The sequence below is a fragment of the Crocuta crocuta genome, unplaced genomic scaffold (assembly GCF_008692635.1).
Source record: "Crocuta crocuta isolate KB4526 unplaced genomic scaffold, BGI_CrCroc_1.0 scaffold149, whole genome shotgun sequence".
Lineage (NCBI taxonomy): Eukaryota > Metazoa > Chordata > Mammalia > Carnivora > Hyaenidae > Crocuta > Crocuta crocuta.
In genome coordinates, this window is record NW_027551561.1 from 2,899,018 (window position 1) to 2,914,948 (window position 15,931).

The following is a 15,931-nucleotide window of genomic DNA, read 5'->3' on the forward strand; positions in this document are numbered from 1 at the left end:
GGGGGGGGGGGGGGGGGGAGAGGAACAGGGTTTCTATTCCTTGTCTCTGTTTTGGGTTCATTACCAAAGCAGGCATAGTACAAAGTAACCACAGGGCTATGCAATGGCATTTCTAGTCTTTACCCACCTGAGAAAAAAAGCTTAAGATCTTGGTTTGGGGCGCCTGGGTGGCTCAGTTGGTTGAGCGTCTGACTCTGGCTCAGGTCACGATATCGCAGTTCAGTTTGTGGGTTCGAGCCCCACATCGGGCTCTGTGCTGACAGCTCAGAGCCTGTAGCCTGCTTCAGATCCTGTGTCTCCCTCTCTCTCTGCCCCTTTCCTGCTCGTGCTTTGTCTCTTTCTGTCTCTCAAAAATAAGTAAATGTTTTTAAAAAGGAATTTTTTTTAAAAAGGAAAAGGAAAGTTGTTAAGCGAAATCTGGTCTTGGGCTGCCTGGGTGGTTCAGTCGCTAAGCATCCGACTTCAGCTCAGGTCATGATCTCACAGTTCCTGGGTTCTAGCCACACATCGGACTCTGTGCTAACAGCTCAGAGCCTGGAGCCTGCTTCGGATTCTGTGTCTCCCTCTCTCTCTGCCCCTCCCCTGCTCATGCTCTTGTCTCTCTCCTTCAAAGATAAGTAAATATTAAAAAAAAAAAAAAAGTATGTGTGTATCAGGGACATGCTTGTATAAGGGCAAAATACCTCTGAAGGGACATACAGGAACCTGATCGTGGTGGCTGCTACAGGACAGGCAGGCTATAGTCAGCAGGGCGAGTGAGAGTTCCTTATACCCACATGCCTTTTGTTTTATTTGAAGTTTTATTTGACCTGTGAAGACACTGTCCTTTCAGAAAACAAAAATTAATTTCAAAAGTCGAAAATCTACTTGTGGGGCACGTGGGTGGCTCAGTCAGCTGAACATCTGACTCCTCATTTCAGCTCAGGTCATGATCTCACAGTCATGAGATCGAGCCCCGTATCAGGCTCCACTCAGGGCACAGAGCCTGCTTTAGAGTCTCCCTTTCCCTCTCCCTCTGCCCCTGACCTGCTTGCATGTGCTCTCTCTCTTCCTCTCCCTCTCTTTCCAAAAAAAAAAAAAAAAAATCTACTTGAGTAAATTTAAGCATATGCATTCATATATGCGGTATACACCTATTCTTTTACTGGAAGAATAATATACGACACCATTACTGATGATCTCTACAAAGAGGATTATTTTTCTAACGTAAAAGCTGAAATCTCGGCTTTATCTTGCAAACGGGAAAAAGTTAACAAGTGGAGAAAGAGTGCTTAAGTATGTGCTGAGTAGAGAATATACAAGGCTTTTGAACACGAGCAGCCTGGAACCACGTTTGTGCTGAAGACGCGTGCAGACCCACGGGCCCCTTGTGAAGGCACACCAGGTTTGGTTCCAGGGATCTGGACTCACCTGGTAACTACTGGTGGCCGTACCCACCGAAAAAACAGGCTCAGATGACCTCAAGAAAAGTCATTAACTGAGCCTTCGCAGGAAAGCAGTGCTTCAGAAAGTGCTTCAAAACTAGAGTGTTTCCACCACAGCTGCTGCAAATGACTACTTTCCACAGCTTCAAAGGAAAGGGAATACGTTTGAGCGGTGGGAGGTGGTATTTTACTCTTAAGCACATTTGTAAAAGTAACAACAGCGCATCGGAGGGCTGAAGCCCGCGACCTTCTGCAAATTTAGGAAGTGATTTCCCCCAGGAAATTGTTGGAAGGCATTTAATGCCAATTCATCCTCACGCCTAACATTTGAAATGTCAGACTTCTTAGGGGCCGTACTGCACAGGATGGAACAGATTTACGTGTAATCTTACACAGGCAAATGCCCTCGGGTAAGAAAACAAGTCCCATGCAAAAGAAGCTACAAGTTTCAAAATAAACGGAGTGATTCATCCTAAAAAGTCAAATGTTAAGGAAAATCTATCTGCAAGGACACTAAGGTCGCTTTGTAGCGAGCTACCCTGTCTCTTGCTAATTTTGAAACAAAATGCCACACTTAATTAGCCAGCCAGATTCTCATCCTGCCCGAGCCGATGGGGAGAAGCGGCATTAAGGAAAAGACTCCCTCATGCTCTATTAGTGCCCTAATGAGACGGTGGGAGGAAGGGGGTGCTGGGATGGGGACAAGGCAGCCACCACTGCCACACAGCCTTCAGGAAGTGCAGGATCTGGGTGCCTGGGTGGCTCAGTCCGTGAAGCGCCCGACTTCGGCTCAGGTCATGACCTCACAGTTCCCAGGTTCGAGCCCCGCGTCGGGCTCTGTGCTGACAGCTAGCTCAGAGCCTGGAGCCTGTCTTCGGATTCTATATGTATCACCCTCTCTCTGACCCTCCCCTACTCACGCTCTCTCAAAAATAAATAAAAACATTAAAAAAAAAGAAAGAAAGTGCAGGATCTAAACATCCTGAACAAATGGGAGTGCTCCCAATTACACACTGACAGGGGTCTCTGGCCACAGCTATCCCTACAGGGTTCTCTGCAGGAAGCAAATGCACCAACACTCCACACAGGCCCACCTGATCTCGAAACTCTCTTCCTGTAAAGTATGAATTACATCCAAGAGGGAGAGAATAAGCCCACAAGATCACCTAACACCTGTCAGTGATTTCATCACCAGCAACCAACAGATGGAAGACAGCACTGATTTTCATTCAAATTGGCAAAATGGGGGAGATCCTGCAAACTACAGATCGGTGAAGTTGACATCAACCCTTCAACAACAGATCCTACGGCTTATTACAGTTATTAAACGCACGCTTAGGAGAAGGAGTGATCAGTTTAGAAGCAAGCATGGGTTCACTAAACAGAAATCATTTCACACTATCTTTCCTTGAAAAGGAAACAGCAAATCTCTAGGTTATAGGAAGCAATCTGTTAAGGTCTCCTATGAGAAAGGTTAACTGGATGGAGGGATGTGGGCTGAATAGTAATATAATTAGGCAAATTTAGAACCGGCTGGATTTTAAGTTGTTTCAACAACTAACAGACCAATACTAGCCTGGAGGGGGCTTTGGTGGTGTGACCTGGGACTCCGTCCCCAGATTCGGTGAAGGTCTGCAAGGGATCACATAATTCATAGCTTCCGAAGGGGCTCTGATTATCGTGGGTGACCACATAGGCATGCAGAAAAAATTCTGACAGATTGCAGAAAATGATCAAATCTAGGTAAACATATTCTTAATAACAGATATAAGATTTGGGACTCTGTTCTCATTGGTTCAGGTATAAAATTGATGAACAAGACACTGGAGTTTTGGTTGACAAAAAGCTCAGTGAATCAACACAGTGTAATGTGATTGTCAGAAAAGCTAATGCAATCTCCAGCTACGATAATGTAAGTTCAGATAATATCTAGAACAGAGGAGGTAAGAAGCTGACCCTCTCTGCTTGGTGCAGAATTCCCTGGAGTCTGTGTTCAGATGTGGGGAATGCTCTTTAAGAGAGGTCCCAGACAACCTCGGAGAGGGCTCAGATACAAACAGCCAGGATGGTGATGAAACTTGAACTCTTATCATATGAGAAATGGCCAAAGGACCAAGGGAGTCTTTCATTTCAGAGAGAGCAGAAGCAACTGCAGGTCTCTGAAGGCTGGCCCGTCCCTCAGGAGAGAGTGGCTGGTGTCGGAATGGCCTTCTAAGGAGATGGTACTTTGTGGCCACTGGAAATGCTCCAGCAGAGTCTAGATGACCATGGCTGGGCACGCTGCCATGGCATTAGGCATAGATGACTCCAGGGGCATCTACACTTCATCCATGTCCCCTCCCTCTGGTAACACACTCTCATTTTCCTTGGTAAGCACTCCCCTTTCCTGATGCTCAGTCTACTTGGTTTGTGACCCCACCCTCTGGCTACACAGGTGTGGACAGGACTTAGGCTTGGCCAGGCAGAATATCACACATGTCCCAGGATGAGAGGGTGACCGAAGCTGGCCTCCTTCTCCTGGGGTTCTGAGAGGACAGGAAGCAAACCCAGAGCTGCGGGTGGCCCTCCGGTCACTATAAGAACAGCCCGCCGGAGGTCAGGGCCCCCACAGAGAGAAGTGGAGCAGAGAGATGGAGAAGGGCAGTCCATCTGGAGAACTGCATCTGAGCCACCCGGGACACGAGGTGGCCAACACCTCGCCTTCTCAACGACTAGGGCCTATGACACTTCTGAACCCAAGAGTCAATATTCCGTAGACCTTTAATAGATTAAGGGGTAAATACAGGTAAGAAAGGGTTGGGAATGTGGCAAGGGGGCAGACCCAGAGAAAGTTCAAATGGAAGGAGAAACTTTAGGTTTGATAGACTTTAGAGACATAGCTACCAGATGTAACGTGGGTTCGAACAAATCAACTACAAAAAAAAATTATGAGACAATCAGAGAAATCTGAATACTGACTGGATATTTGCAGATATTTAGGAATTAATGGATTTTTTAAGGTATGACATGATGTTGTGATTTTTTTTTTTTTTTAAGAGTTACTTAGTGAAGGGCGCCTGGGTGGCTCAGTGGGATAAGTATCTGACTCTTGATTTTGGCTCAGGTCATGATTTCACAGTTCATGGGCTCCAGCCCCACATGGGGCTCGGCGCTGACAGCACAAAGCCTACCTGCGATTCTCTGTCTCCCTCTCTCTCGGGCCCCTCGCCCCCAAATAAATAAATAAACATTAAAATAAAATAAGTAAAATTTAAAAAAAAAGAGTTACTAAGTGAAATGTTTATAAAGGACATGATAAGATGCTTGGGCTCTGCTTCAAAGTAAATCCACAGAAGGGAAGGGGGAGAGTGTATAGCCAGTTGGTGATCTTTGTTTCTGAGCACCGGGTACGTGGGGGGCTCACTGTGCTATTTTCCCTACCGGTGTGATGTTTGAAGTTTTCAGTAAGAAAAAGGAAGAAAAATAAATAAATAAATGGCAGGGGAAATATACACAGCCCAGACTCCAGACTCTGATACCTACTCCCAGCTCAAAGGTGAATCCATTAGAATCCATTCAGGTCAAAGAGCTGGTCTAGAATTCTACCCATAGTCAAAGACATAGTTATCAAATCAACGACTGACCAGTAATTATCCCTGTCCTAGTGAGAAACTGAGGAGAAACAAGATTACATGACGGGCTACTAGATGCAGAGCCTAGGTGCTGAGGGCAGGGGTGATACAAAGAAATAAGAGCTGAGCGTTTTTCTCTCCTGTCATCTAAATAGCCATAACATAGGGACTGAAATATCGCAGTGGCTGGGGTAAACATTTAAAGGGCACTTACCATGCACTAGGCACTGTTCTAAACCCTTTTGCAATAGTAACTCATTTAACCTTTTAACGACAATCCTATAAGGTAGACATTATATCTCCATTTTATATATGTATACTTTTTTATGTTTTTATTTATTTCTGAAAGAGAGAGAGAGACAGCATGAACAGGGGAGGGTCAGAGAGAGAGGGAGACACAGAATTTGAAACAGGCTCCAGGCTCTTAGCTGTCAGCAGAGAGCCCGACATGGGGCTCCAACCCACGAACCGCGAGATCATGACCTGAGCCGAAGTCAGACGCTCCACCGACTGAGCCACCCAGGCACCCCTATTATCTCCATTTTAATGACCAGGACCTTGAGACACAGAAGTTAGGTAATCTGTACCAAAATCACATTGCTAGAAATGGACCAAGGTGTGATTCAAACCCAGGAGACCCAGACCCCATACTCTGAGCCACAGTGTGACAGATTTTAAATGCTCACTTCTAATGATGCAAAATTTGTGAAGGTCTGTGGGTATAAACGCTTTTTTAAGCTGCAGTCACTCAAGCACGTGCCCAGAGCTGAGAAAACGCTGACTTCACACCTACATTCACTGCCACTCAGAGGTCGGAGGTAACACTGTGATTTTTCCCTACAGCGGGTTGTTCTGGCCAATCTGTGTATTTCACATCAAACCCTGAAAAATGACTAACAGATGAGGCAGCTGTGCTGTGAGGCACCACGATCAAAAGAAAACTGTCTTGACCCAAAGAAAACTGTCTTGACCTGATCACGTTTAAAGGGGGAAAAGGCAACATCTTCTGATTCCATTCAGATTTTTGTCCCTAGCATACTGACGAAAAAAGACAAATAAAACTCTATAAAACCAATTCATCTGGATAAAATTCTCCTAGGAAAACAAAGAGGGAAACCCTATCCCTAGAACAGCAAAACTCACCACACCCTTTTTATGAGTATTCAACAATGATCTGAGATGAAAGCATTCCTTGCCGTACAAACATTACTTGAATTTACCTGTAATCGGTGCCTACGTTGAAATAAGACAATGCAGAGTGGGGGAGTGATAAGATGTAACAGAAAGGGAGGGGGGGGCGCGCCTGGGGGGCTTAGTCGGTTAAGCGTCCGACTTTTGCTTAGGTCATGATCTCNTCATCGGTTTCTTGAAAAGGATTTTCTTAAGTGTAGTTGATACAAAAATACACTATATATCTGGTCCAAGAGTTACGACCAGCAAGCAGCAGAAAATTTATGTTTGCTTTTAATCATGGATGCCACAGAACAAAAGTTTCCATTACAGGGTTTCACTCGAAAATAACAGCACTCAAGGAACTTTCAATTACTATACTTCTTACTTGTCATAAAGCAGAAAGCACATGTTTGAGATTTCACTGGAAGTTAGAACAGCAGTTTCTGAAAACCTCATAAAAGGGAGGACTGATTTAGTCCTCCGATCTCGGCAGGACACCTGAAGTTCAATTTTGTCTCAGAACAAAAGCACTAAAGCAGCCCGCAGGCTTTGCATAGGATGAAGGGGAGTCAGGGGCACTTCACGAGCTGATCTAAAAAAAGCCAAATCAGTAAAAGGCCCTTAGAAACCACCACGACCGACCGAGGAAAGGCAGCAGCAGAAAAGAAGTTCTGGCTCTCCTGTCTTCCAGGCAACAGCTGACGCTTTTTCGCTTTTTCGGCAGTTAAACTACTTCCATCTTATTTCAGGGTCTTCTATGCATATCTAGAGTGAATCCACACCAAAAGCCATTTGTTGAAAAGAGAACTTTCAGCTCCCTCCTCTTCCACAGAGAATGTTTGATGTGAACATTTTGTAAGATGTGATTTCACGAACAGAAAAGGACCGAGTTGAATTTAAGGGACTTCAACTGAGCTCTTTCATCCACCACTGTGACCCTAATCTAATAATTGGTTCTCTTTGCTTCAATTCTCCAACTCGAACATACTTTGAAAAGTTAAAACGTTTAATATCTACTGCTTGCTAGTTGCTGGAAGATGTAATAGGCATGCATTTTGAGTTCCCTGGAAGAAAGATTCCTGAGAAACAGAAACTATGAAACATAAAAGCATGGAATGATAGGTCTACAGATGGGGGACTATTTTAATGGCCTAAGATTTTTGACATTTCAAACGTGGAGAGTAGAGTCTTTTCCTATTTTTGAGCACAGAATTACAGGGCAATGGAGTTACACATCCATTTGCTTGTTTAAGCGCCTTTTAAAGCACTCGTTTAAAAACAAAAACACCCACATACTGTGGATATATACAATTACACAATTCTATTAAGGCCCAACTCTAATATTAAATGTTAAAATCAAGCTACATAATAGTGAAAGTGCACATTTCAACTTACACAATGTGGAAGCTACCGTGTGTTCAAGTTCCCAATCTAAAAGCCCCCATGCCTGCTTTTTTGTGATCACATAACCGAAGTCTCAGCACCTAAGGAACTGATCATCTCCCTCCCTTTAGTTGGTTTCTGTCCTTAAGGAGCTTACAGTCTAACGAAACAAACACAGCCTAAGTGCTAGGGCATTTGTGCACCAGATCTATGGATGGAAGCCCACAGGATCATCCCACCTAAACGGCAAAGAGACAGGAAAGCTTCTCAGGGAAACAGGGGAACCAGGACAGAAGTTTAGAAGTTCCAAACTCAGCCATCTGGGAGGAAAGAGAACACTGTGCAGGTGAGAGAGAAGAACAGTCGGGGCTCAGGCTCTAGAATTTGGACTTGACCCCGAAAGCTAGGAAGAACTACTATAGAATTCTTAGGTAGAAGAATGACATGATCAAAGTTGTGGTTTTGGACTTCACCATTCTGGAAGCAGTCTAGAGCAGCAGTGCTCAAGGCTCAAGGTAGGTCTGCAACCCAGGACTTGCCCATAAGTTGTTTGTTACTGGCTCCAAACAAGGTTAAGTACAGAAATTGAGAATGAGCACTCAGCAGCTCGACGTAGCAGCAACAACCAAGTCTGTGATCAACAGGTTCCTATTGTTGAATAGGACAGAAACCAGCCTCTGTGAGGTCAACTTAGTGGGGACTTGCATGTGGCTCAACCTCGACAGGAGTCATGCTTAGTAAGGCCACTTGCATTGGTGTGTGACTGATTGGAAATTGACAAAACAAAATAAAACTGACCGTTCATTACAGGCAGTTTGAGAAAATGGTCTGAAAATCATTCCAGGCATCGAGATTGGAAGCAAGGAGCCCCAGGAGAAGCTGCTGGTACACAGTGGTCCCGAGGAAACCTGAACTCAAGCAGTGATGGTGGGGACGGCAAGAAGGGGTCAGAGCGGGGATGTAGTAAGGAAATCGAATCAACAAGACTCTGTGGATGTGAGGGGTGCCAGGGAAGCAAGGATGACTCTCGAGGCCTCAAAACTCTTACTTCTTTTTTTTCTTTTAATATTTATTTTTGAGACACAGAGAGAGAGAGAGAAAGAGAGAGAGAGAGCGCGCAAGCGGAAGAGGGGCAGAGAGAGAGGGAGACACAGAATCTGAAGCAGGCTCCAGGCTCTGAGCTGTCAGCACAGAGCCCAATATGGGGCTCAAACTAACGGGCGGTAAGATCATGACCTGAGCTGAAGTCGGACGCTCAACCAACTGAGCCACTCAGGTGCCCCTCTTTTTTAATTCTTTATATATATTTGCGAGAGAGAGCAAGTAGGGTAGGGGCAGAGTGAAAGGAGAGAGAATCCCAAGCAGGCTCCACAACATCAGCTTTATTTTTTTTTAATGTTTGTTTATTTTTGAGAGAGAGCGAGCAAGCGTGTGTGAGGGGGAAGGGTAGAGAGAGACACAGAATCTGAAGCAGGCTCCAGGCTCTAAATTGTCAGCACAGAGCCCAACATGGGGCTTGAACCCACCAACTGTGAGATCATGAGCTGAGCTGAAGTAGAACGCATAACCACCTGAACCACCCAGGCGCCCCTACTCTTACTTCTTTTTAAAATAACAGCCAGAGGGGCGCCTGGGTGGCTTAGTCGGTTGAGCGTCCGACTTTCGCNAATAAAATAAAATAAAATAACAGCCAGATATAAAGCAACAGTACATAAGAGCATCAGGAGGGTCAGGATCAGCAAAAAGATTCTGAATTCACAGCCATTTTCTTTGAGTGCCTTTGAATAAGTAGAGCGGTAAATTAATGAAATACAGAAATCTAAGGACCCTGGTGGTTAACACTGAGCACCACTGGGAATGGAGAACGTGAAAAGAAGAAAACATCCTATGCCAAGCCTATGCTCTCCCCCCTGGAAGGAAATCGTGCCTTGAGGAGCCTGGTCTATTCAGAATGGGGCAAGCTGGAGCCCTGGAGCCCCAAGCACTATGGAAAATAAAAATTAAAAAAGACTCCCCTCCCACGAGGAACTTATTCAGCCCCCACCCCGGCTGTGTATCACACAAAGCCTTCTTTTTCAAATTTGTGCAGATATGAAAACAAGGCCTCGAACCAAAAGGAAGAGTGATTTAAAAAAAAAGGGGGGGGGGAGAAATGAGGGTAAATGAAATAAAATGAATGATCCTAACCTCAAACCCACAGCTTTCCTCTGTGCTCTGATGCACATCCCAACCTATAACCACCAGCAAGAGGTGTGGACAGCTAGCTAGTCAGGCCTGAACCCCCTCACCGGAGGCCTGAATTGTAACCCACAGTGGCTACAAGTCTGAGCAAACCTATCCTACAGCATTCCAGAGCCAGGAAGGGAGGTGGCCGTGTTCGAGGGCGAGGTCTCCACTGCTCCAAGCGAGCGGCACCGTCCCTTTCCCAAGCTGTAAGAGCAGCAATTTTACAACCTTCACGCTGCCCGGATTTAAGAGGGCAGGATCAGCGACAGACGCGCCTGATAGCTCTGGCAAACCGCAGAACCATCACCAAGTGCGTAATTAATCTCTCTCAAGAAGGGCACCTCATCATCTTAAAGTCGTTACCCTTTATCATGTCTGGGCTTCATTGATCTGATGTCTCACGTTTCACTGGCAAGTGTGAGTATGGAGTTCAGGAAATCTCAGGACTATCAGTTCTTTAAGGAACAGGCTTTTTTTTTTTTTTTTAAGTTTACTTCTTTTAAGAGAGTGAGAGCAGGGAGGGGTAAGAGGGGGAGACAGAGAGAGAGAGAGAGAGAAAATCCCAAGCGTGTTCCACACTATCAACACAGGGCTCAATCCCACGAACTGTGAGACCATGACCTGAGCGGAAACCAAGAGTTGGACACTTAACCAACTGAGCCAATCAGGTGCTCCAAGAACAGTATTTTTTAAATATTCATTTGCGTTCACTGCTTCATTCTTCCAGGTCTTTCTCCCCAGTTATGATCTCTTCTAGGGCAATTCTATTCTTTCACCATATCCTACTAGGAGTACACCTATACATCATTTTTTGAAAAGTTAAAAAATACACCTCATAACAGTCCTGCAATTCTGTAATGTGATATATTCCAAAGTCTCAGGAGATGAAGGGAATTACTAGATTTCATAAGAATTTAATGGGGCGCCTGGGTGGCTTAGTCGGTTAAGCGTCCGACTTTCGCTTAGGTCATGATCTCGCGGTTCGTGGGTTCGAGCCCCGCATCGGGCTCTGTGCTGACTGCCAGCTCAGAGCCTGGAGCCTGTTTCAGAGTCTGTGTCTCCCTCTCTCTCTGACCCTCCCTGCTCACGCTGTCTCTCTCTCTCTCCTAGAAATAAATAAAAAAAAAATTAATTAATTAAAAGAATTTATTAACAATGGCTAGCACTTACTGAGCACATATTATATGCCAGGCAGATGCTAGTATCATCTCATTTTACAGATAAGGAACCTGTGGCACAGACACGTAGGGTAATTTGCACAAGGTCACACAGCTATCAAATGACAGAGCCAGGATCTGAGCTCAGGCAGGTGGACATCAGTCCCTATTTTTACCTACTGTACTAGATGTCTTCATATGCAGAGAAGAAAATTGAAAGACTAAAAAACACATTACAAATAATGAAACAAGGAAAAGGCCTCTCAAGGAAAATTGCTTGTATTACTTTAATTGGGCTGTTGTCTTTTATAAGAAAGATCCAAGCCCTGGAAACAAAGTGAAGAGAGGGAGCCTGCCCTGGCTGGTCCAAGCTGCTTTTGCGGACGACAGAAAACACCAATTTTCAAAGCTGTGCGCTTTTTTTTGTTGTCTTTTAGCACCTTGAAAGTGGTGTGTCAGTGTCCTCGAAGTCATTCTCTTAGTGGCCAGGGTATCAGGATGTGAGGGAGGATAAGCTGGAAGAGATGGAGCTACAAGACTGCTTGGGTTGGGGGGCGCCTAGGGGGCTCGGTCAGTTAGGCGTCTGACCTCGGCTCTGGTCATGATCTCGCGGTTCGTGAGTTCGAGCCCCGCGATGGGCTCTGTGTTGACAGCTCAGAGCCTGGAGCCTGCTTCGGATTCTGTGTCCCCGTCTCTCTGCCCCTCCCCCGCTTGCACTATGTCTCTCTCTCTCTCTCTGAAAAATAAAAAAGACTTGCTTGGGCTGGTATGAAACCTTGCTCCATTCCAAAGAGCCAAAGGGATTCCAGTGAATTCTAGGCCAAGCCTCTGATTTAGTCTGAACCAAAAGAACCACCCAGAGCACGCAACCGGGACAGAGAAGCAGGAAGACTCCCCTTCCCCTGACCGGAGCAGGCAGATGGGACCAGAGCCTCCTGACTGGCACTGGTCCTCCCCAACTTTCTCTTTTCCTTTCTGCCTGGCAGCAGGGTCTAGGACCAAGCCAGCCCCCAGCAAACCTGTCTAAGACCAGTGGTCCTGCACCATTTGATGTCAGTGCACCCACGCGGACCGTCAGGAATCCAGCCCGGGCAAAACGAAGCCCGGTGGCTTTAAAACCCAAACCCGTGCTGCCCTCCATGACGCTGAAGCAGGTCCTGGGGACGAACTCCCCTGTTCGGCCAACTCAGTAACTTCTTCCCACCTGACAGAATAGATCACATCCCCAAAGTCCGAATCATCTCCGCTGTCCGGCTTTTCCTTTCATTCTCCCTGTCCAGAAATCTGAAAACCAGGGGCGCCTGAGTGGCTTAGTCGGTTAAGCATCCGACTTTCGCTTAGGTCATGATCTCGCAGTTCGTGGGTTCGAGCCCCGCGTCGGGCTCTGTGCTGACTGCCGGCTCGGAGCCTGGAGCCTGTTTCAGTCTGTGACTCCCTCTCTGTCTGACCCTCCCCTGCTCACGCTGTCTGTCTCTCTCTCTCTCTCCTAGAAATAAATTTTAAAAAAAAGGAAAAAAAAAGAAATCTGAAAAACACTCCCAACAAAAGAAAAAGACAAACCTACTTATTAAAACAAGTCTAACTGCCTTGACTTCAAAATTACATGTTTCCTGACAAAACTGCTCTTATAAAGGCACTCCAAGTTCTATTATCATTTAATTACAATTTCTATGCTGCTATTTATGTGTGCGTGCTTGGAAGCCAAAGAATGAAGCTCCAGCTACTTCTGCACTTACCACAAAAGCAACAACCTTCCATAAATCAGGTTGTTTTTTTTTTTAAAGATGTTCTCACAGCTCCGGTCAAGGTGAGCAGAGCCAGGGAAAAGGCAAGCCTAACGTATATGGTCATCCCCAGACTTTCTTACTACATAAAGGGGAAATTAATAAAAGAAGGGGGAAAAAAATCCCACACGGTGTTTTCTTTCCCCACCATAATCTTTCAATTTTCTTTAGAGAAATGCCAGCCAATAACTAATTAGAACCATATCCTTTGTTATCCCAATGGGAAGAAGTATATGAATGGTTTGAAGGAACAAATGTTAACGAGAACTTTAAAAACTTAGTAATCTGGAACTCTGGTGTGCCCTTCAGTGTAAAACAAAATTCTATTCTTTGAAACTATTTTTATAGTTGGCGGAGGAAAAGGGCCAGGTGCCATGGGCAAGAAGGTAAGTGCTCACCCACTCGGCACCCTAAAATGGGGATGCCCTGGGCTTCTCCCCTGTTTTTATCATGAAGCCGCCATCACAAGCTCCCAGACTTCTAAGCATCTCCATTTCAGAGAGACAAAAACTCAACACTACAAAAAAAAAGGGAATTGTTTACTTTCTTTGGTTTCAAGGGAGAAAATAATTCCTTTCAGAGGGAGTACATAGCTTTTGTCATTTCTGAAAGTATGTTTTCCATAAGAAACACAGCTGGAGTCTTTTTACCTGGCATATCGCTACAGACGGTTTCCGGGATCAGACAGACCTTGAGCTGCCTATTCATGAACATCCAGGAGTAAACCACCTCTTTGAAAACTGGATTTGTTTTACACAACAGAGTGAACCCAAAGGACGCGAGACAGAAAAACTCGGAGCAAAAAATAAATGCGTAAGATGCCAGGCACCATAGTCTGGGCATGGTCAGCTTTCTGTATTTTCAAGTGAGGGTCTGCCCTGTGTCATCCAGCCTCTCTTCCTGGTGGAATCAGGGCCACATTTTTTTTTTGCGTGTGCAGGGGACGAGCCCAGGCAGAGAGAACCAGGCATGGCATAGATCATATGAAACAGTCTCCTTTTTCAAGAAAAAGCTTTGGGGCGCCTGGGTGGCTTAGTCGGTTAAGGGTCCGACTTTCGCTTAGGTCATGATCTCGCGGTTCGTGGGTTCGAGCCCCGCGTCAGGCTCTGTGCTGACTGCCGCTCAGAGCCTGGAGCCTGTTTCAGAGTCTGTCACTCCCTCTCTTTCTGACCCTCCCCTGCTCACACTGTCTCTCTCTCTCTCCTAGAAATAAATAAAACATTTAAAAAAAAAAACTTAAAAAAAGAAAAAGCTTTAAGTATTTGGAAAACATCACAATCTGCTCCATGGTTTTGCCATCCAGCAAATCTGCTTCCTCCACTGTGAAAAAATACAATAGGCCTTAGGGCTGTGACAGTTTCCTATCATGTTTACAAAAGCTAGAAGCCATGTGTGTTGCTCAATAAGGACGGTATTTTACACAGACTGATATACAACAGAAACTTGCCACGACAATAAGAAGTTTTTTTGGTAAATCACTTTCTGAATATTACTCCTCCCGCAAAAGGATCATAAAAACCACCACCAAGGAAAACAAAGAATTCCCATATTTTTAAAGTAAGAAAGGACTGGCCATTCATATTCACGCACTACCAAGTGTATCAACCAAATATGAGCACGATAACCTAAAAAGTGGTTAAAATGCCCAGTTGTGCCTCTGTGTGGTTAGTGAGCTCATGTTTTCCCAATGTGAAATTTACAAACGGTATCTGTGAAACTGTATTTCAGACTTTAAATCCTAATATCTGTACCTTACATTTGCTTGGAGATGATTTACTCCAGACATCTGGGGTCACAGTATAAGCCTTTTGGTCTTACTAAATCTAAATCATGCTTCTCAACAAGGCTCTGTACACATAAAAGAAACACATGGCAGGCGGTTACCATCCTCCCCAGAGGCGCCTCCACACCCCCAGAGCAGCCCTTCTCACTGTCCACTCCATAAACTAAGATTCTCCTCAGAAAGGGAAGGTGCCGGATTCACACGCTGCACCAGGCATACAAATTAAGCAAGAGCGCTCCAACACTTCTCCTGCTTCGATTTATGACAAGATTTCCTGAATTCATTTTATTAAAACAGACAGTTTCATCCAACAGACGCACTCAAAAACCCAAACTAATTTCAGCAGCAAAATGGTAGGAATGAGCAGTTGACAGCGAAGTATAAATTTCCCCAAAGCCTCGTTTTACCAGTTAACCTAAGGGATCAGTTCAGCATTTAATTCGAAGTGTGCCAAGACGACAGTGGCCCACCGAGCAAGCAACTAAGAGCTGCAAAGACAGGTCTGTTCCTGCGCCTGGGAGGCATCTGGGGAGCACTACTGGACAGGCAGACAATGAAAAGCTCCCCGGTGGCCACTAGTCGAGCCCGCGGGGGCGGAGGGACGGAGGAGGGGAGAGAACTGAGAGCCCTTGTCACCCAAAGCCGCGGTCAGAGGCTGCCTCTCCGGGGCGCGGGGCGGCCTGGCCCCGGGAGTCCTGGGTCACGGGGGGAGGGGTCCCCCGAAAAGCAGATTTCTCTCGGAGAGAGGAAACTTCCTGGTTTGGGCATTATGGGTAGGGGGCGAGCGCCACCCCCCTACCCCCCCCACCACCACCACTACAGGTATCCGCCGGGAGTCTGGAGACTGAGGGAAGGAAGCAGCCCCTCCCCGTGCCCAGGGCGAAGAGTGGGGGTCATGGGGTCGGGACCCCCGGCGCAGCCACCCCCTAGGCGAGGCTCCCGACGTGTGGGTATCTGGCTCTAGGCTCCTCCGGACGCAAGCCGGGGTCGGGGGCCGGAGGGTGTCAAACTTCCCCCGCGGACGCGGCCTGGCACCCGCACCGAAGAGTTGCCGCGGGAGCCCCAACCCGGCGGGGTCCTCGGACGGGGGCGGGCAGAGCCAGAGGAAGGCGACACTGAGGGGCACGAGGGGAAGCGCGTGCAAAGACACAGGAGCGGGGCCTAGGAGCCGCATGGGTGCGCGGGTGGGGCCGGCGAGCACCCCGCTGCCCCGAACGCGCGGGCTGCGCACCCAGGCCAGGGGCGCCGACGAGGCCCGCGCCGCTCACCTTCCTGTGCTTCTCCTTGTAGGGCAGCGCCAGCCAAGGCATGTCCCGCACGAAGTCCTGCCACTGCCGCTGGTCCTGGTCCGAGGACACGAAGACGATCTCCAGGCGGCGCCGCTGCTGTG

At 46.6% G+C, this 15,931-nt stretch overlaps 1 protein-coding gene across 1 annotated transcript in view; it reads right to left on the minus strand.

Moving 5' to 3' along the window:
- The window catches only part of NXN (nucleoredoxin), a 159,869-nt gene extending 143,947 nt beyond the window's left edge, over window positions 1–15,922 (minus strand). The window contains exon 1 of the mRNA XM_077749655.1: window positions 15,810–15,922. Within this exon, the coding sequence (XP_077605781.1) occupies window positions 15,810–15,851 (42 nt within the window). The 5' untranslated portion in view covers window positions 15,852–15,922. The remainder of the gene's footprint in view (window positions 1–15,809) is intronic.
- Window positions 15,923–15,931: the final 9 nt, after the last annotated feature.